This window comes from Phyllostomus discolor, chromosome 5, assembly GCF_004126475.2.
Source record: "Phyllostomus discolor isolate MPI-MPIP mPhyDis1 chromosome 5, mPhyDis1.pri.v3, whole genome shotgun sequence".
NCBI lineage: Eukaryota > Metazoa > Chordata > Mammalia > Chiroptera > Phyllostomidae > Phyllostomus > Phyllostomus discolor.
The window spans coordinates 119,263,758-119,283,727 of record NC_040907.2 but is presented as its reverse complement, the minus strand read 5'-3'; the positions used below and the strand labels follow the sequence as shown (position 1 = coordinate 119,283,727).

The following is a 19,970-nucleotide window of genomic DNA, read 5'->3' as shown; positions in this document are numbered from 1 at the left end:
TTCTGGTTATGTCTTTTCAACAGAATAAATGCAGGTGCCTTTAGGGTCAGGAAGGAATTGGCAATGAGCCAGGCTGTGCTTGTGATAGAGGGAGAACTGGGCACAGATCACTAACAGGTGCAGACAGGGAGACACAATGCTCAGAAGGGTCCGATAATGAAAGTGAATACTGTGTGGTTTACTTGCAGTCAATATGCAATGCCTGGGCCCAAACGTCTATTGCCTGAAGAACATACAAGAGCCCGCTAACAGCCCTGGCTGGTGTAGTTCAGTAGATTGAGTACCAGACTGCAAACCAAAGGGTCACCAGATCAATTCGCAGTCAGGGCACATGCTTGTGTTGTGGGCCAGGTCCCCAGTTGGGGGCGTTCAAGAGGTAAACACACATTAATGTTTCTCTCCCTCCCTTTCTCCCTCCCTTCCTCTCTCTAAAAATAAATAAAGTCTTAAAAAAAAAAAGCCCGTTAACAAATGGTACTGAAGGTGGAAACAGCAGGTAGCACCTGCCAAATATACTGGTAGTTTCTCTGTGGGGAGAAAACACTTGGAAATTTCTTTGTTATTTCCACATCTTGGAGTATCCAGTCTATCTATCTACCCACCGGAATCCCTAGGTAAGAGGTGAGAGGACCTGCTCAAATACTGGCAGTTGATAAGTGGTCCTGGTGCAGAATTTTACGTCCCTGGGGAAACAGGAAGGACATGAGAGAGCCATGTGACTGCCTGGCAGTCTAAGACAATTAGCATCCATACCTCATGTACTTGTCCCTACAGGTCTCCAGAAACTTTTCTATTTGGGTCGGGGTGATCCGGTCCAACTGGTATAACACTTGGGGCTGGAAGAGCAGAACCAAATGCAGAGTTAGGGCTGGCAGCACCTGAAAACACCTTAGTGTTCGTCCCACCTGTTGGGAAAGGCCAGTTACCTCTGTTGTGCCATTATCGTTGATGCCATATTTGTCTCTGGTTTTCTTGATCTTCTCAGAAACCCCCTTAATGAATTTTTTTATTTCCTGAAAGGTGACACAGCAAACATAAGTTGCATATTCCTCAGTAATTCAGATGGCATGATGTTTTAAACTTCAGTAGTATGATGAGCCTATATTTTAGTGACAGCTAAATATATACTTACAAGAGATACACTATGACTGCCCTGGCTGGCGTAGCTCAGCAGATTGAGCGCGGGCTGCGAACCAAACTATCGCAGGTTCGATTCCCAGTCAGGGCACATGCCTGGGTTGCAGGCCATGACCCCCAGCAAACACACATTGATGTTTCTCTCTCTCTCTTTCTCCCTCCCTTCCCTCTCTAAAAATAAATAAATAAAATCTTTAAAAAAAAAAAAAGATACACTATGGATCAGGTTCCTATTACAAAATGTTTTTGTAAAGAATACACAAAATCATCCACAGTCCAGACACATCACTCATTGGTTTAGATGTTTCTAAGACCTTTTTATTCCAATGAGGCATCAGCCAATGAGGCACGCTCCAGTTACTCTCCTGGCTCTGCTACGTCACCCTTGTACAGCACCAGGATCATCCTTTGTACCTGCTGCTTTCTCTTCTGCTCCCCGGCACACTGCACTGCTTACATTCACACAGTTCAGACAGGTAGAAGTGTACCACTTACACTTTTAGTCTCTAGATTAATTTCTAAATTTTTTCTGAAGTTGTTATGATCAATTTAAATACTTACACGCTAAAGCATAGCTTTGCAGACATTACATACATTTTGAACACATGCTTTGAACTTGCCTTCATTGAAAAGGAAACACTCCCCAATCCAGCTTCTCCTCTCCGACTCTCACCTCTGCATCACTCCCTCAGTCTCACTCCCTTCCCACACACCATTAGAACTTTGGAAGGATTCCTGGAAACCACTCTCAAAGCTAGAAGTGAAACATCAGTTTATTTGCTATTCTTGCTACATAAAATGAAAGAAACAAGAAGAAAAAAGAACAAAAAAAGAACAAAAAAGATGGAAAGAACAGTACTCTAAGCCCCAGGATGGTGACTAAATGGAGCAAGGAAGGTGAGAAGTACATCCAAGGCGGGGTACACAGGCCAGGACTAGAGTCTGTGGACCTGACTCAAGGTTTTCTGGCAACTGCTCATAGAGGAAAAAAGCCGTCTGTTTACAAATGATAGTGTGTCTATGAAACAAAAGCCAGCCTCATGGTCACTCCTGGAACCAGAATCAGCTAGCACCTCCTCTCGGGGAGTACTTACAGAAGGGGGTATGGTATGCTTTAATGAGCTACCCCATCAAAGTCCTGCTCCCTGGGGGAGGTGGGCTCACATATTAGGCGCACTAGGACTTTTAATTTTAATTATTGATTTGAGAGAGAAGAGAAACATCGATTTGGTGTTACACTCATTCATACATTTATTGGTTGTTTCTTGTATGTGCCCTGACTGGGGATTGAACGTGCAACCCTGGTGCAATCACATGATACTCCCACCAACCGATTCATTACCTGGCCAGGGAATGAATGACTCTTAAGAGTACTTCTCAGATGAGTTGATGTCACATACCATGCAGGAGCAGAAGTCCTTTTTGAGGGTATGGGGAGAGTGGACAGACATTTCCCCTCAGCAGCTCTCTGGGAAATAGAATTTCCCTTGATGACTTTGGATGAATCATGGTGAGTAAGCATGAACGGCACTCTGGCCAACTGTAGGCGTCCAGCTGCATGGACAGACCAGTGAGTGACCTGGCCCAAGGATGGAGTGCATACTGTGGCTACAAAGCCTTGAGGTCTTGCTTCTGGATTCTGAGGTTGGTTAAGGGGCCCCCTAAAACACCAGCATGCCCTGCCCCAAGTCCCCTCAGCTAATATCACATAGCTGAAAACACCTAGTTTTGTCTGAAACAGGTGTTTTTTTTTAAAGAGCAGATTGAGGAGAAAGGAGCATGGCCAGGGGTCTTCAGAGTCCCCAGAGTGCTGGTTTGCCTCACTCACTCATTTGAGCCTAGGGTGAGATGGGACCTTGGCTTTGCCCCTGTGGGGGCATTGGGTGTATCCAGGTAAGTATGATGGTGTAGAAGCCTTGGGTGAATGGAAACCCTGCTGAAGCCTGGTGGCAGCTACCATCACACCTTCCTTGGCCTCCCTGCCTGGCTGTCCCTGAGTTGATCCTACTATCCATGCTGCTGAGGTGGTCCTTGAGGTCGAAGTCTGTGCATTTGTCTAATCTTTGTGGAATGGCAGTTGGGGGTAGGTTTGAGGGCCCATCCTTAGAGCCCAGGACACTTTCTGAAGAGCTACGTTGGCTGGTGGCCAGTCTCAGTCTGGAAATGCAATAGCCCTTCACAGTCAGGGAGTAGCTGCCCCTCTAGCTGTGACCCAAAGGTATTAGCATGAGGAGGGAAATAGGTTTCCTAAAACCTACTTTATAGCACCCATGAACAGCCTGACTACATGATCCCAAAGGGCATTAAATGACTACTCTGTTCCCAATCTCTTTACAATGAAGCTACTGGGTGTCCAAAAGGAAAAGCTTGTACTATATTGTTTCCTTTTTTTTTCATTTATATTAAGTGCCTTATTGACAACAAAAATGCTGTAGAAGGATGTCTTGATGTGAAAGGGGCTATGCTCATTCCAAGGCAAGGCATCAGGAATTTTAATGTAGCTAGTGGAGCAACCTCAGATGTTCTTAATGATAAAAGATGTTTTTCCAAAAATAGGAGAAAATTATGCTTTACTGGGAGCTGAGATTTCTATCCAGGCTGTTTGATTTTACTTTGGGTATTGGTATTAATGCTTATTTTCCCTTGAAAGCAGGTAAGGAGAAATGGGTATATAACAGAAAACAGTATTTGATGCTTTGTTTGACCAGGCAGCAGAGAGGCTGAACTTTGCTACTGTCTTGCTCCCTTGATTAAAAGCTTAGCAGAGCTGTCAGTGGTGTAGCTCAGTGGATTGAGTGCTGGCCTGAGAGCCAGAGGGTTGCTGGTTCGAATCCCAGTCAGGGAATACGCCTGGGCTGTAGGCCTGGACCTGGGTGCGGCTGTGGGAGAGGCAACCACCCACTGATGTTTCTCTCTCTCCTTCTCCCTCCCTTCCCCTCTCCTCTATAAAAATAAATAAAAATCTTAAAAAAAAAAAAGCTCAGAAGAAACTAAACCAGAGGTCCACTTTCGCAAAAATAAACCCTATAAGGTACCTATAGAGAGCTTAACATGTAGTAACCCAGTTCTATCCTAACACTGCAAAAATAAACCTCTTTAGCCTCCCACCGACTGCCTGGCAATTCCTGTTACTACCTTTTCTGAAAATAAACTAGTCCATGGCTCATGGGCCCTTCTCTGGCAGTGACTGCACAGCTCAGTGAGCCCTCCCTCTGAGGGGGCATGGCACTAGTCCCAGCACTCACAGCAGAGACCACTAAGGGGCTGAAGGCAATCATATGCTTTGCCAAGGTGACAGGCCTCTTCATGAGGTCAGGTGGTTTCTCCAAAGTCTGCTCTTCGGATAGGGGTTTCAGCAATGTCGTCTTTGCCCACTAAGAATTTCAGTCTGTATCCTGCAATCCTAGGTGGACAAGGGGCTTACCCGTGGAGTCCGTCACACCTTGGTTACCCCTTGTTCACGAACATGGCCTTTACATGCCACACTGCCTTCTTCTCATTGAGAAAGTGTGGAGATACATTCAGCCATTGTTGTACATACAAAGGACTTTTATTAGTTTGCAAGAACTTGAAAATTCTCAAGGGACTCTTTTTAAAGAGAAACTCTCTAGGCTTACTTACTAATTACAAGTTTGAGAGTGCATTTTCAGATACAGTCCATTATTGAAAACCAGAGAAAGAAATTAGAGCTGGAGAGGGCGGTGGAGCAATCTCTTCTGGAGTGACTCTGCCTAACAGTGGGAATATTCAAAGGCAGGAATACCCTCTGCTGCTTCATTTTTTGCTATATATTACTCAGTGAAAAAAGATTCTTTCATATTGCTCACTTCCTCCCCCAGCCTATTTGTCTAGGTGTTGTCGTATCCTTCTAGACGAGCTCCTGAAAGCCCTCTTGGCTCAGGTGCTGCCATTTGATCTTCAGGTGTTAAAGGCTGCCCCACCTGTTGGCACAGGGAAACCGGAACGAGAGCCTATGGCTGAGCAGATCAGGGGATTTTCATCTGTCAGGGGTTTTGCACACATAGAAGTAGAGAGGACACACCTAAAACCATCCCCCAGCTTAGGTGCTAGACATGAGATCTCTCAGCTGCCACCCACAGGGAACTGCTTCTAGTGGCTTTGCTGAAAGAAATGACTTTCCTTACACAAAAGTTAGATATTCTGGAGGTTAAAAAACAAAAAAGCTTATTTTGCAGAAATGGAAACTGAAATAAATGACTAAGAATTCAGCTGCATCAACCCATGCATACTACAGAGAACTAACAACATGGCAAATGGCAGGCAATTAATCACACGATTAACCAGCAGTTAAATCCTCACACTCAACACCACAGCAGTCTGTGAACACAGGCATAACCTCTGGCAGGGCCAGGGCTTGACGCCATTTAGGAGCTGCCTCTGCTCTGGCACAAAGCAGAGCCAGAGAACATTTCCAAAGCTCAGACACATCAATCTGGCCAGTGGATTCTGAACCCTCTTGGCAAAACTGAATCCATCAGATTGTGAGCTTACTGAAGGGCAAGGACATGTTTAGTTATCTTTGTGTCCCGAGGAGCTGCACAGTGTGTGACACAGTGACAGCTGAACAAGTGCTTGCTGACTAAATAAACACTGCAGGTCAGAAGGTCACCCGTTAAACCGTGTCAAAGGCAAGAAAGGCACCAGTCCAAAGTGATGCACAGGGAAGCCGTGTTTGCCAGCACCGGGATGGAAGTCTGTTGTCTCTGGTGCTGGCAAACAGCTGGGGCGCTGCTAGAGCTCACTCCTTCACACTCAGCAGTCAGCATGCTAAGTGCATTACCTCGTTATACTTCTCATAGCCTGTCTCAGTTAGGGTCTTCAAGGGTAAACAGAGAAATAAATATGTAAATATAATTATGCAGAAAACAAAGTCACAATTCTAATTTCTTAGTTAAAAAAAAAACTATTGAAAAAATCAAACAAAGGTGCATAGCCTAACCCCACTCTTGATTTCAAACATTAAAATCTATAAGATTCTAAAAAAAAAAATCTGTAAGATTCTCTTTTTTACTTTTCACACCTCAACATATGAAAGGAAGTGAAGAGCTTCCTTAACCAAAGCATTCTTAAAGTTTCAATTTGTGGTTTTTAGTTTTGATATACTGAAAGGGAGTCATTCCAGCTGATTTTTTTGCTGCATCTGAATCACCAATCAGTACACAAAGGAAGCCACACTGATTTCTGTATCCTTTTGTTTTGGTCATAACCACAATATAAATAGGAAGGAGCTGCTTGAGCAGATCAGTGGCATTAAAAAACAAAAACAAACAAAGAAAACCTTAAGGGGACATCAAGGTAACAAGCCCCCAGAAGGAAAAGGAAGGTGGGCTCCATAGATTTCTAATCCACACCACAGTAGGAGAAAGAACAATTTAAAATGAAAGGTACTAGAACAACTCTACTAATATAAATCATTGGGATTCAGAATGATGTAAGGAAGCACTGGTCCACAGGATAAGAAAGTGACTATAGGGTGTTGATAATAGGGGTAGGGTTAAAAAAAATTAGTTCTCTAGCTAAAGCATTTTTCTTCTAGTATAAAAACACTTGTGTAAGAGCCATAAACTAAGAAAGACCTAAGATAAATTCTTCATGTTGGCTGTTAGATTTTGCTGAGGCCATTCTTGAATTTTTTAACAAAGAAACACTCTTACATAACCCCCCCCAGCTTAAAAATTCACCTGCTGGCACTCGGCAAACAATTTTGTGACAGCCAAGTTGGGTGTGATCAGCATTGGAAGGCTTACCTGCAGGAAGCTGTCCTGGCAGCAGAGGAACTCATTCTTCTTCATGATCGACTCAGTGGTCAGGATCAGTTCATTTTTACTGAGAGCAGGCTCACTCTGACACGGGAAGACTGCCTCAAGTATTAAAAGGAAACGGTGTGGCATGTGAGGGCAATGGAGAAGGGGCTGATATTACATGCGAGAATTTACAAGAGACAGAACAACCTTACTCAGAGGGATCTTTTTAGCAACCTGTGATGTTTTTTTCCCATTCAAAACAAATTTCAGACTCTACCTTTAATATGAAGGTGAAAACAGGGCAAACTGATATACTACCTTATACAAAGACTTCTGGGATAGTCAGTGGATATTGTTCCATTACTTCCTAAACTTTACCCCAACCCAGATTTGCATTAAAAATACAAACTTGCCGTGGCTGGTGTGGCTCTGAGGATTGTGTGCCAGCCTGTGAACCAAAGGGCTGTCGATTTGATTCCCAGTCAGGGCACATGCCTGGGTTGTGGGCCAGGTCCCCAGGTTAGGGTGCACCAGAGGCAACCAATTGATTTATCTCTTGCACATTGATACTTCTCTCCCTCTCTTCCCCCCACTCTAAAAATAAATCCATAAATAAAACTTAAACATTGTTAGGGGGAAGAGGGTATTAGGGACTTAATGGTAATGAAAAAAAAGGGCAATAAAGACTAAATTAAAAAATACAAATTGTTTTTTTTTAAAAAACCCCAGATATTTTAAGAATGAAAATATTCCTCCACCCTCAAGCTCATGGAATTTCCCCAAAGTTGTAATGGCTCCTTACCATCCTAACGCACAGGCAGACCATTAGATATTTGAGCTCTCCTACCTGGATGGCTTGTCTCTACTATAAACAACACTGGGAAAATATTCTTGGCACATTTAGATAATTTCTGTAGGGCAGATTCCTGTGAGTGGAACTATGGGGTCAAAATGCACCCACATTTAAATTCAGATCAGTATTGTCAAACTACCTCCCAAAATGATTGTTCTCAATTATACCCCCAGTTAAAATATGTGAAATGTGCCTGCTTTTCAACACCCATGGTCAGTATTATAACACTGGCCACTACTGTACAGAAACCAAAGGTCTCTTCTCCTATTGGCATCTGGGTACTAAATTTTTAAACTGAGAAAATATCTTTCCTTTATGTTTGGGAAAATTATGCAGAATAACACAAAAAGAAAAGTACTAAGCCAGTAGTTGGACACGACTGAACATTAACTGTGTGTGATTTTTCCAAAGGGTACCTCCATTCTAAAGAAATGTCCTCCAAAACACTCTAACCCGATATAATACTAAATCTTACTTTGATGTTGTCCAGAACCCTTTTAAACTCCAAGGGTTCATCTTTTCCTTCCATAGCTGCAGGATCTAAGCCATCTCCTCCATAAATGAACTGTATAATATCACCCGTAGAGCTTCGGACTGTCAAATCATACTGTGAACAAAGATCTTCAAGGGACTTCACAAGCCTTCTCTAAAGGGAAAAAAAACAGAGGGAAAAAAGCTCACCTGCTTTGGGAAGGCTAGTCACATGTGCAGAGGATGAGATGTGCAACTCTTAAGTTTTAAGGTTACTAGCCCATTAATCAGATAAACACATTTTATAAGGAATTCCTTAAAAAAAAATTCCCCTGACCCCAAGAACAAGGCCGAGAGTGCCTCACTAGCTGGTCCAGTGGGATTTATAATATGCCTCAAGCTCCAGCACTTTAGTGTATTTCAGAATACATGCAATTTAAACCCCATCAACCCCAAATGGTATATGCAAACACTGTTTTCCTAGCCTGCTTTGCCTTCCCTCTCTTTTTCCCTAAGGTATAAATTAATGCAATGGCTTTGTATTTCTAAACACAACTTAATCTAGGACCCCTGTGGACTTCTATATGAATTACAGAGGATCAGGTGCAGACCCTCTTCTGGGACAGACGGGAAAGAAGAGAGAACAGGGAAGGCATTGTGCTTGAACCAGCAGGCAGCAGCCATTTCTCAAATCTGCTTAGGGAAAACCTCCCACAGGCAGAACACACTCCAGCCAGCAATGTGACAGTGGCCCAGTGAATTAAAGAGAAAGAAAGCTTCTTCCAGGCAACTTCAAAACAAAAATCCCTCATGCCAAAACTAATTTGTTCTAGGTTAACACACTGCTCTGGGAAAGTCATACTCTACTCTAAAAGATAAAGACAAAAGAATAAAGTCAAAAGACATTCTGGCAACAGTGGTAAAGGCATTTCAGTCTGTTGGGTTTTTGACAAAAGCAGCACACTCCAAAACTGAAGGGGAATTTCCCATCAGGAGATGATTGAAAGGGAAGTATCAGTAAGGACACATGAGGTACAAAAGTGGTTACAGAAAGAGGTGTCTATTGCCCCGAGTCCATGTTCACCCTCATCAACCTTGTTTGTTCTGGTCCACTCAATTACATCTCTTAATTATCAATCCTGGTTTCCCAGTTTGCAGAGAGCCATGTTTCTCAAACTGGGATCCACAGTGAGAAGAGGAGACAACAAGCTACAGCAAGTTCATGGCCCAGCAACTTGAAGTGTTAACTTTACCCAGTGTTGTAAGTAGGTAAAAACATCAACAACCTGCCCCGCCCCCCACCTGCATATTATGGAGTACACAGAGCAGAACTAAAAATTAGATTGAAAAGAAGTCCTCTCCTTGTGGTCTTATGGAAGAGCAAAGTAGGAATGTGTTTCCACTCCTCTGTCATTAGGGTACCTTCGTGGCAGCCTGAGAAGCACAGTCGCAGGAAACCCTCTAGTTTGGCCTTATCTGCCTGAGCCTATTATCTTAGCACTGTACACACAGTGAAGAGCCTTCCCTCATGCGGGCGGGCACCAGAATAGGTTCTTGGAATCAATCAGAATGATACTAATAATGAGTTACACAATAGTTCAAAGTGAGAAGCAGAGTCCGCTCAATGAACAGGAGGCACGAGCTGTTACGCCCATTATGGTGCATTAGGAAACAGAGGCTCCGTGAGGTTCAGCAGTGTGTCCCAGGATGCACCTCCAGTCCCCATGCTCCTCTCACAGAGCCCTGGTCTGTGTGGATCTGGCCTGGTCTTGATCGTTCGAGGAACATAAGATCTGGAACATTAACACTACCCTTTTTGCTGTTTATTTCTAGGGAACCTATGTTTCTTAAGTTTTCCTTTTAAAAACCAAGATAGGATAAATTTTAGCTCATGCACAAAATATGTAAACACTCAGCAGTCAAAATCCACAGAGAGACCTGTCTACTCTGTTGCTAATGGTCTACATTTCTTTAAATTACCTGCATGTATCCTGTTTCAGCTGTCTTTACGGCTGTGTCAACTAGACCTTCCCGGCCAGCCATTGTGTGGAAGAAAAACTCGGTTGGTGTCAAACCAGAATAAAAGCTATTAGCCACAAAGCCTTTGGCAGCTGGAAGCTAAAGAAAGGTAGGAAAAAAAAAAAAAGAAAAATCAAACAACAACAAAAAGTTCAAGGTCCACCATTCCAAAACCCATTCAAGTCAGAAAATACCACACCTTCAAGTTATAAACACCTGGCCAATGCACTTTCACAAAGTGACAGGCTTTATATACCCTTTCCTAAAGGAGAAATAATTTGGCACAACCCAGCCTTACCAAAGACAAGGAGGGTGAGGCCCAGCCAGAGTTTGTGCTGGTGCTAGTGGCAGGCAAGTGACTCGGGAGAGGGAAACTAAAGCCTGGGTTGCAACTGATTCAGCCTCCAGAGGGTGCTGCCTGACTGCAGTGGCCTGTTCCCTGGGAAATAATGATTCCCCTACAGACAAGCCTTCCTGTGGGCCAGGCCTGCCCACCTCCCAAACACAACCTCATGTTGCTAATGTTTATGGAGTTGCATTATGGGGTGCTGAAAATGCCCTAAAATTAGACTATGGTGGTGATCGCACAACTATGTGAGTATATACAAGTCACTGAATGGGTATCTTTTGCATGGGTGACTGACATATGAAATGTATTTTAGTAACACCATAAAAATACATAAATATATAAAACACTATGTAAAATGGCCAAATGGCCTTTGATTGATAGGTCTTTGTCCCTTAGAGGACAATCTGGATGAACAGACCAACTTCCTGCTTCCTTATTTTGTTTAAGGGGCAGCTGCTTTACTCACAGACATTTCTAGGCAAGCACAGACTTCCTGGAGTCTAATCTATCACTGGTCCAGGGACTAAGCAGTCTGGATGCCCTGGCCTCTCCTCTGAGTCAGGTTACCTTACAACTGTGAGCCTGACAAGCACGGGCAGGCACCATTCCAGTGATCACTTATCTGCCTGACCTCTAGTGAATTCTGATCTTGGACAGAGGATCTGAACTGCTCCTGGGGCTACCTGATACAGATAGTCCACATATCTGGGAGGGGATGGACATTTGTGCCTTAACAGGAACAATAGCTGACTCCAAAGCCAGAATTTACTGAGTGACCAAATCTACTTTAAGTTCCTTAACTACAGATTTAATACTTGTCTGCTCTGAATCCCAAAACAACCTTGGCACAGGTTTGTCTCTTTCTGCTTACACTAACACCCAAACCACAAAGGTAAATAAAATTCAGAAGTCATTTTCAAGCTGAGTTTGAAAATTCCAGAGAGAACCTGAAATTTCCTGGTTGATTGAGTGTGGTTTACATGATCACTATTTTAAAATCCTTATACTTTTGTATCAGTGCCCCCAAAACAAGCGTACTGATTGTGTGTGTGTGTGTGTATATATGTAGTAAGTACTGGTTTGATTACTGGAGTTAAATGGGGAACTGAAATCTTCCTCCTCAGAGAGAAAATATACAAGGGGGCATTGTCCAAGTTTCATAGCTCTGAGTTTAACAAGGCTCCTGTCCATGACTCAGTTTGGACTGAAGAGGGAATAACAACCCTGAGCAGCGCCCACCCTCATACAACACCTTGTGGAGTCGCTTGGTTGGCAGCCACAGAGCTTCAGTTACTTTCTTCTGCACTGCTGATGGCTGTCTTTCCAAGTTCTGCCTGATCCACTACTGCTTACCTTTGAGTGTTTTTCAAAGTGAGGCAAGGACCTGTTTTCAAAGCCATCTGGAACTCGGGAGCCACTGATGGCTTGCTGTCCCACACAGGCAATCATCTGTGATATGTTAATGAAGGAACCTGGGGAAGGAGGTCAGGCATGTAATATTCATTTACTGAAATAACATTAATTCAAGTGAAAGCAGATATGTGGGATAAAACAGGACCATCACACAGCACAGCCCCTTCTCCTCGAAAAGTTCATAATCTAGAGTAGAGCTATCAGTAATGCAGGAAAAGGAGAGCAAGCCAGCACTTCAGGGCCAGAGGTAACACCTGCAGGTGCATCTTCAAGAAGCAACCAGGTTCAACTTTTGGAGGACATTATAGATGAGACACAAAAAGGCTGGTGTGGGGGGGGCTTCCAAAGTGTGTGGAAGCGTGGGAACATGTGGGGTAAGTACCAGGAGCAAAAGTAGAACATTAAGGTGCGAGGCAGCAAAGGTCAAAGGCTGGACTTCATCTATAAAGCACGTACAGAAATAAGAGAAGTATGGGGGTTTTTGATTTGAGCACAATATCACGAAACCTAATGCTTTAAGGTAAATATGAAATTAAAGTATTTTGCCCCATCACTAAATACTGTATATTATTTTAAAATTCCCTAGCTTTTCGAAACAGTTGTTTTATATCTGCAATGGTGTTGTAGAAACAATAAATGTGTTATTATAAATTTTAAAAAGTTGATTTAAAGTTGCTCAAAATATCTTGAAACTCAGAAACCCACACACATTACCAATAAGCTCCTCTAAAAGAGTTAAACTCCCCCAAATGCACATAATTCTTTTTGTATACACAGCTGACCCCTGAATAACATAAGGGTGAAGTGAAGGACACTGGCTGCCTGCACAGAAATCCACAAATAACTTAAGTCAGCCCTCCAGATATGTGGATTCCCAACTGCGGATGGAAAATACAGTTTATTTTAAAAAAAATCACTGTGTAAGTGAACCCACGCAGTTCAAACCTATGTTGGTCAAGGTTATCTGCACATGAGTTAAAAAGATATGCTTTTATACACAAAAGGTCTATTTGAAGTCACGATTCTTCCATTTTCCAGAACCACACCAGCCTGCCCACACGGAGAATGTGATGATGGCAGCAGTCAGAGAGCACACTCACCTTTGGAGCCACACAGAGCCATGGTCAGGGGGCTGTTGCTCTTGTCCAGCTCCCGGAGGCAGGCGCTGCCGGCGTGATCACGGATCACCGACAGCTCCTTTAGGATCAGAGCCTGGTGGGAGAAAGGAAGATGTGTGGTGGAGCCACCTCACTGGCTCTGCTGACCACCAATGTACAATCCGACATTTATGGAAATTTGAAAAAATTTAAGCAAGATGTCAGACTTCCAAAAGATAAAGGTTTCAGAGCCTCAGAAGATCAGGACACCTTATATACACAGACAAGGTTCCAAAATCAGTGTGTAAGGTAAAAATGATTAGCAACAAAACCTTGAACAATCCTTTCAGTAGCAATAAAGTAGAACGTACATGGTTTTGTGTACAGGAATCTTACCTATACAATAAATATCTGCATCTATATTACTGTATATACACACACGCCTAAATAAATGTATAAAGTGTAAGATAATACTTGTACTATTTATAAAATTTGTCTATTTTTTTCTTGCCAAGAATACAACTGAATTCCCATGAGTTTACCGTGTGATGAGATGACTCTACAGGAATATTCTAGTCCATGAGCTCACCCAGATTGTTATTCCTCAACTCACAACTTAGCATGTTGAATCACTTAGGAGTCATGGTTCCATTAAAAATGAGTGCTGCTGAGCCTCAAGTAATTTTCTAGGTGACAAACATGCATTTCTTTCCCTCTCTCTAACACTTAAATGAGATTAAGGCTGAGCTAATAAGGGTGAGTACCTTATACAACTTTTTAAAACATTCTGTTCATCAGAAAATTTCTTACTGCTTAACCAGCCTTCCTTCCATACTTAGGTGAGTTAAAGCCCTTGAGCCCAGTATACAGGGGAGGCAGAAGGGAGCCATGCAAGCCCAGTGCAGTCAGATTCCTGACCCTGGCTGCTTTAGAGAAAAGGCAGGGCTCTCCAGGGATGGTGGTGATTCTGACTCCGGCATGTGCTGGTCCTGTTGGCAGCTAACCTAGTTTCACATGTGAGGGAGTGCGACAGCAGTCTGGTGTATGACTCTCGACATGAACTTTCCATCTTCTGTATCCAAGTATCTTTCAAAGACCACCCATTTAAACAGCTGCAGTGCTAGCCTCCAGTCAAAGGACGTCAGAAATAGAAAGGGCAGAAGCACTAAGCACCAGCTCCAGAAGGGGCCTAAGCATGATGTCAGAACAAGAACAGCCCCGTGTGGCCGAATGAACAGATAGGGCTGTGTCTTCACTACCTAGAATGTGGAGAAAGGGATGTAAGGGGCCTGATTGAAGGCCTTCTCCTCATTAAACAAATGAGAACATGCACAAGCAGTACCAGGCCAAGATGAGGCTGAAGCATGTTTATTTCCCACTCCCCTCTGCTACCTTCTCTTCATCCTGTGAGCATGAAGTGGTTGAACTAACCGACCCAAAGAGCCAGACTCACCTCCAAAGTCTCCTCAGCAGTGCAGCCAGGCTGCTGCTGCAGCTTGCCTGTGTTCAGGGCTTCAATGTACTCATCACATTTTTTGTAGCCAGCATTCAGTAACTCATACTTGGCCTTTAGCAACCCTTGGCCAGGTGTGACGTCACCAATCCCAATCGAGAATCCACGGTTTGCTGTAGAATAGTTGGCAGGTAAAACAGGAAGAGAGAGTCATAGATGTCAGTCAACCTACTGTGTAGAGATAAGTTTATAACTTCAGGGAATCTGTCATAATTTAATTAAATTAAAACAGCCCTGGCCCAGTAGCTCAGTTAGTGTCATTTCAATGCACCAAAGTTATGGGATCAATCCCCTGTCTGGGCACATATAAGAATCAACAAATGATCACATGGATGGGTGGAACAACAAATTGATGCTTCTCTTTCTCTCAATAAAAAACAACAAAAAACTTGTGTCAGTGTCTAGGGAGTTAAACAATCATGACTGGGATGCACTAACTCCTCTCAGAGACCTTACAACTTAGTGGGGAGCACAGTGATGTCCTAACTGTAATATAAAGCAGACTGCCATTAAACACTAGAGAGCGACCCAAGAAAGCTATGGAAAGTGAGTCATCTGACTTCCGGTTCTAAGACAGAAACATAAGGGCTGAGATTCTGCCCCACACTCCCAAGTCCTGGTTTCTCTTTCCAGAAATCATTCCAAAACAGAGAGAATAAGAAACAAATGTAAACTTCACCTTGACAGAAGTCTATACCATCAGGGTGCAGATTACATATAATCTGCACCCTAATATATATATAAAAGTGAGCAGATGAGAGGTGGGGAATAACATGCCTAAAAGTTGCTACAGAACTGAGGGCCAATGGAAAGGCTCAGAAACTAGACCACCAGGTTCCACAGATGCTAGAGAGAGTGTATGTGCTGGAAACAGAGAAGCCCAGTGTAAAGTCTGCATAAAATACAGGCTCCTGGGCCTTACCCCTGTGGGAGATGAGAGCTTAGTACACCAAAGATGGAAGGAGAGAGACTCTGGATCAAGGGTAGTAGGTGCAGACAGGTGGGGATGACTTAAAACCAGGTACTGAGGGAAAAGTCTTCATATTCCATGGCTACAAAACTCCTTAGCCCCTTTCCCTGTTCAGTTCCCAGAATCCCAGCAGCCAGGTCTTTATCCTTGGGAAAGAGGCTGAGATTGAAAAATGTCTCTGGAGAAAACATTACTAATAGGGATATTAGGCAGGTCCTCAATACAAAAACTGGTTTCCAGCTCAATTAAGAGACCCAGAGGCCCATCAGACAATCAGCTCTGTTTCCAATCAATGTTTTAGGGCCTTACTCATAAACTATGAATGACGGCCAGGGAATCAGATTATTTGGGCAAAGTTTTTACCATGAAAGACAGAAAACAACAAACACAAAGAAAAAAGAAACCTAAAGACTATTCAGGAGGCAAATAAAACTGAGTTGTATTCTCTCAGAGTGACAGAGAAGATATATCTGGGGAGCAAAAACAGGAAGTCTTAAAAAAAAGGAAAAGGAACAAATTAACTACCTGTGGATGAGAACAGTAGGTGGAAATTAAATACATAACAGTAAAAAAAAAAAAAAAAAGGACAAGGAGAAGAAGATAAAATCAGAGAATCAATACAGGAGCTTTAGTTGGCAATTAACAGAAATTCCAAAAAGAAAGAAAGGAAATAAAGGAGAAAATTATCAGAAAAATAATAAAGGAAAATTTCCAAGAGTGAAGGACACACAGTTACAGATTAAGAGAGCTTACAGGGTGCTCAGCACAACGAATTTTAAATCACCCATGCCAAAGCTGTATCACTGTGAACTTTCATAATGCCCAAAAAAGAGGATTCTTAAAGCTTCCAGAATAAAATGAAAATTCAAATACAAAAACTTGGGAATAAGAATGCCATTAAACACTAGAGAGCGTTATTAAACACTTTAATAACAACCCTGAAAGCTAGAATAGAGCAATAACTTCAGAAATCTGAGGGAAAATAGTTTCCAATTGAAAATTCTATATCCAGCCAAATAATCACGTGTAAGAGTAGACCTAAAGATGTTTTTGAGCAGCAAAATTGCTTGAATCGTGGTATGAGAAAACAAAGGAAATGGAATAGTGCAGAATACAGGAAAACATGTGAGTATCTGGTAGGGCTGAAGGGTTGAATCCTGGAAGGCTCAGAGGGCTACTGTGAGTGGAACCTTGGAAGCAGCTGATAAAAGGTCCTTCATGTAATAAAACCTTATCTGGTAGGCAACAGGGAGCCACTATTGAAAAGCAAATTCAAATCTGCAACAAAATCAGTCAGTGTATCACATTAATTCCATTAAGAAAAGCATAAATGTTGAGGTTGGATTAAGTACCCTTTTCTCTGTGTATGTGTGTGGGATGGGAAGAGGGGGATGAAACAACAGCAGAAGTCTCTAAAAGCACAATAAATGCAGCAATAAGACGAGGATGCTGAGATACTCACAGAGGTAGACAGGCGCCAGCCTGGCAAGCCGTGACATGGCATCGGCAGCTTCATTCTGGCCCCAGTCTCGCAGCAGAATGTAGAAAATATTGTTCTTAGACCCTGATCCCAGTGTTCCTTTGTCCATGCTACCAGTCATCAACTCACTGTTCTGGATAGTAACGTCTGGGAGGATAATAATGATCATGCATTTGAACAAACAATTAATATGCTTTGCTTCATTCCAAAAAGAATTTGAGGTAGTTGAGAAAGTTTATTCCCAAATTGAAAGTTAAAGCAAACAGAAATTCTCCTTAAAATTTTTCTTTGGTTGTGGGGACGGGGGGAAATCTAGCGACTTTTAAAAAGCATGAAAGGCCCTGTCAGTTACCTTACAATCCTAACTCTGAAATATACTATTTGACTCTTTCTCTTCATCTGTGAACTGTAAATGACAGTATCAGGCACTTGCCATCTTTATGTCATGGGGATATTTTGGGCATCAATGAAATCATGTATGGCAAAGCGCTTTGTAACCACGGTGGAAAAGCACTATGTTATTCACCTAAGATATTGAAAACTAACAGTGGCACCATCATGAAGAGCCTATTCAACAGAAAAATGAAATTCTTTTCTAGAAAGAAATGAAACACAATTTAAAACAATGAACCAAAATATTTACATATCCAAGGAGTATATATTCAAAGGAAAGGTTACAAACTTGAGAGAAATCAATGCCCTTCAAACATTTCATCTTCATTATGACAGTAGAAACCTTGGCCTTCGGAGAGACTCTAGAGTTTATTCCTTCATTTAGGGTTCTACAGATCTTGTCACAAGGCCTTGCTAGCCAAGCCCATTCTTGTTAGCAGATGGGGTGAACTAAGGAGCTCATGCTGGAAAGTCAATGCTGGCTCAATGGCACTGGTCTCATTCCAAAAAGAACCTGCCTCATTCTGTGGAACATAATGTGGGTTGAATTAGCCTAGATGAATCTGTTGGCTTGCACTTAAATACTCATTGTTACACCTGACCTTTGGGTTGTCAGAAAATTCACTGACCAGGTAAAAACAAACAGTCTTTTTTGTTATACTTTTTAATCATACTTTTGGTCAATGAATGCATTTTTGCACATAAAATAAATTATATGCTTTAAGTAATGAGGTCCACATTGATGAAAAAAAAATTGCCCCCCAAAACAAAAAAAGGCAGAATAAAAGAAATTGCATTAAATGACAGAAACTAAACAATGTCATCCAAGTAAGTTTAATTAAAAAACACAAAATGAAAAAAAGACAGAACCTAGTCACTTAAGACACAACACATGCGAAGAAGAACATACTAGTCACTAGATCGTGTGTCTACAGTATCTCTACATTCTGGAGAAATGGAAAATCACATCTGAGAGGAGAAACACCAACTACATTTCCCTGAAGAATAAACGTCCTAAGTCTAAGGCCTTAGAGAAACATCAAATTTGCTTGCTAGGTGAACTTAAGTTATTGGTTACTTGCTGTTCTGACCTCCTTCCCCTCTCCTGTTGTTTTAACTCACAGGAATCATTGACACAGAGATCTTCTCCTTTGCCACAGTACTGCTTGCCCTTGGTTCGAAGGTTGGCCCTCACTGGACTGTCATCACTAGGTCTAAGGATGACACTGAAGATCTGCTTTCCCGTCCACAGGGTGACAGGCTGAAAGAGGAAAGGAAGCCAGAGCATCAACTGGCCAAGTCTGGTCTCAACCCCTTTCACACAAATAAGGCAGTACTACAGCAATCACACGCAAACCCAGCACTACATGGGTACATCTATATGGGCAGATGGGGGTGGATGAATGAATGGATACACACACACACACACACACACACACACACACACACAGTTTCCTGCACAAACCTTTAATATTGTAGGAGGTGGGAGGCGAACTTTAATTTTCTCATCCTTGCCAACCAATATTGAAGCAATGATTTGGCAAGCTTTGGCTCGGTCAAAGAAAGTGTCCTTAAGAGTGAGGAGATAGGCACCTAAAAATGTTAAGAAACACACACACAAAAGGAATGAAACCATGAGAAAATCACATTTCAATTTTATTTCATTTTATTTATTTACATTTAAAGAAAGGGAAAGGGAAAGAGAAAGAGAGGGAGAGAAACATCAATGTGTGGTTGCCTCCTGCTTGCCCCCTACTGGTGTCCTGGCCCTCAACCCAGGCATGTGCCCTGACTGCAAATCCAACCCTTTGGTTTACAGGCTCGCACTCAACCCACTGAGCCATACCAGCCAAGGCATATTTCAATTTTAAAATAAATATGTAAGATTACTAAAAAGTGACAATACATACAGCTGCTTATTGGCTTTCTCTCCAACCAGGACTAAGCTCCACAAGTAAAAGGACTTTGATTTACTCACTGCTGTATCCCCAGTGCTTAAAAAAAGCTCTGGTCTACAGTGGAAGTTCAATAAATGCTTGTTGATTCAATGAATATTCAACCAATACAAAACATCTCAAGTAGGTTCACAGTTAAACTCAGTAAACAAGCAATAGAATTAAACACAGGCAATAAACCAGCCTTTCAAGTTTTCACATAAAAGCATTGCGAATGAGAATCAGTGTTCCACAGTCTCCTTTCAAGTGAACCTCACAAACCCACCTGTTAGAAAATCTTGAATAGCAGCAATTAGTGGTTCTCCATTCCTTGGAGTTACAAGATTTGCTTTAGTCTAAAAGAAAAATGAATACAGTAAGTTACCATTCTTGGAGGCATGATGCAATCCAAAGATCTGTACTCCAAGGCTGAGAAATGGAAGCCAAAGGCCTTAATTCCAGCTTTGAGACTAATTTCCATTTCCTTTATCTATTGAGGGGAGAGAAGAAATACCAGCAAGACAGACCTCAGAGGTTCCTACTAGCACAAAAATAAAAAACTGAGTGAAGTTGTTT

The 19,970-nt window shown here is 42.3% G+C and overlaps 1 protein-coding gene across 2 annotated transcripts in view; it reads right to left on the bottom strand.

Moving 5' to 3' along the window:
• POLR3A (RNA polymerase III subunit A) overlaps positions 1-19,970 on the bottom strand; it is a 49,853-nt gene that overhangs the window by 8,195 nt on the left and 21,688 nt on the right. For both annotated transcript variants that reach the window (XM_028513958.2, XM_036026761.1), the window contains 12 exons: positions 19,681-19,750; positions 18,926-19,053; positions 18,583-18,721; positions 17,050-17,214; positions 14,558-14,730; positions 13,108-13,219; positions 11,948-12,066; positions 10,207-10,344; positions 8,231-8,401; positions 6,906-7,019; positions 927-1,013; positions 754-836 (listed from right to left, as the gene is read on the bottom strand). In XM_028513958.2, the coding sequence (XP_028369759.1) occupies positions 754-836; positions 927-1,013; positions 6,906-7,019; positions 8,231-8,401; positions 10,207-10,344; positions 11,948-12,066; positions 13,108-13,219; positions 14,558-14,730; positions 17,050-17,214; positions 18,583-18,721; positions 18,926-19,053; positions 19,681-19,750 (1,499 nt within the window). The remainder of the gene's footprint in view (positions 1-753; positions 837-926; positions 1,014-6,905; positions 7,020-8,230; positions 8,402-10,206; positions 10,345-11,947; positions 12,067-13,107; positions 13,220-14,557; positions 14,731-17,049; positions 17,215-18,582; positions 18,722-18,925; positions 19,054-19,680; positions 19,751-19,970) is intronic.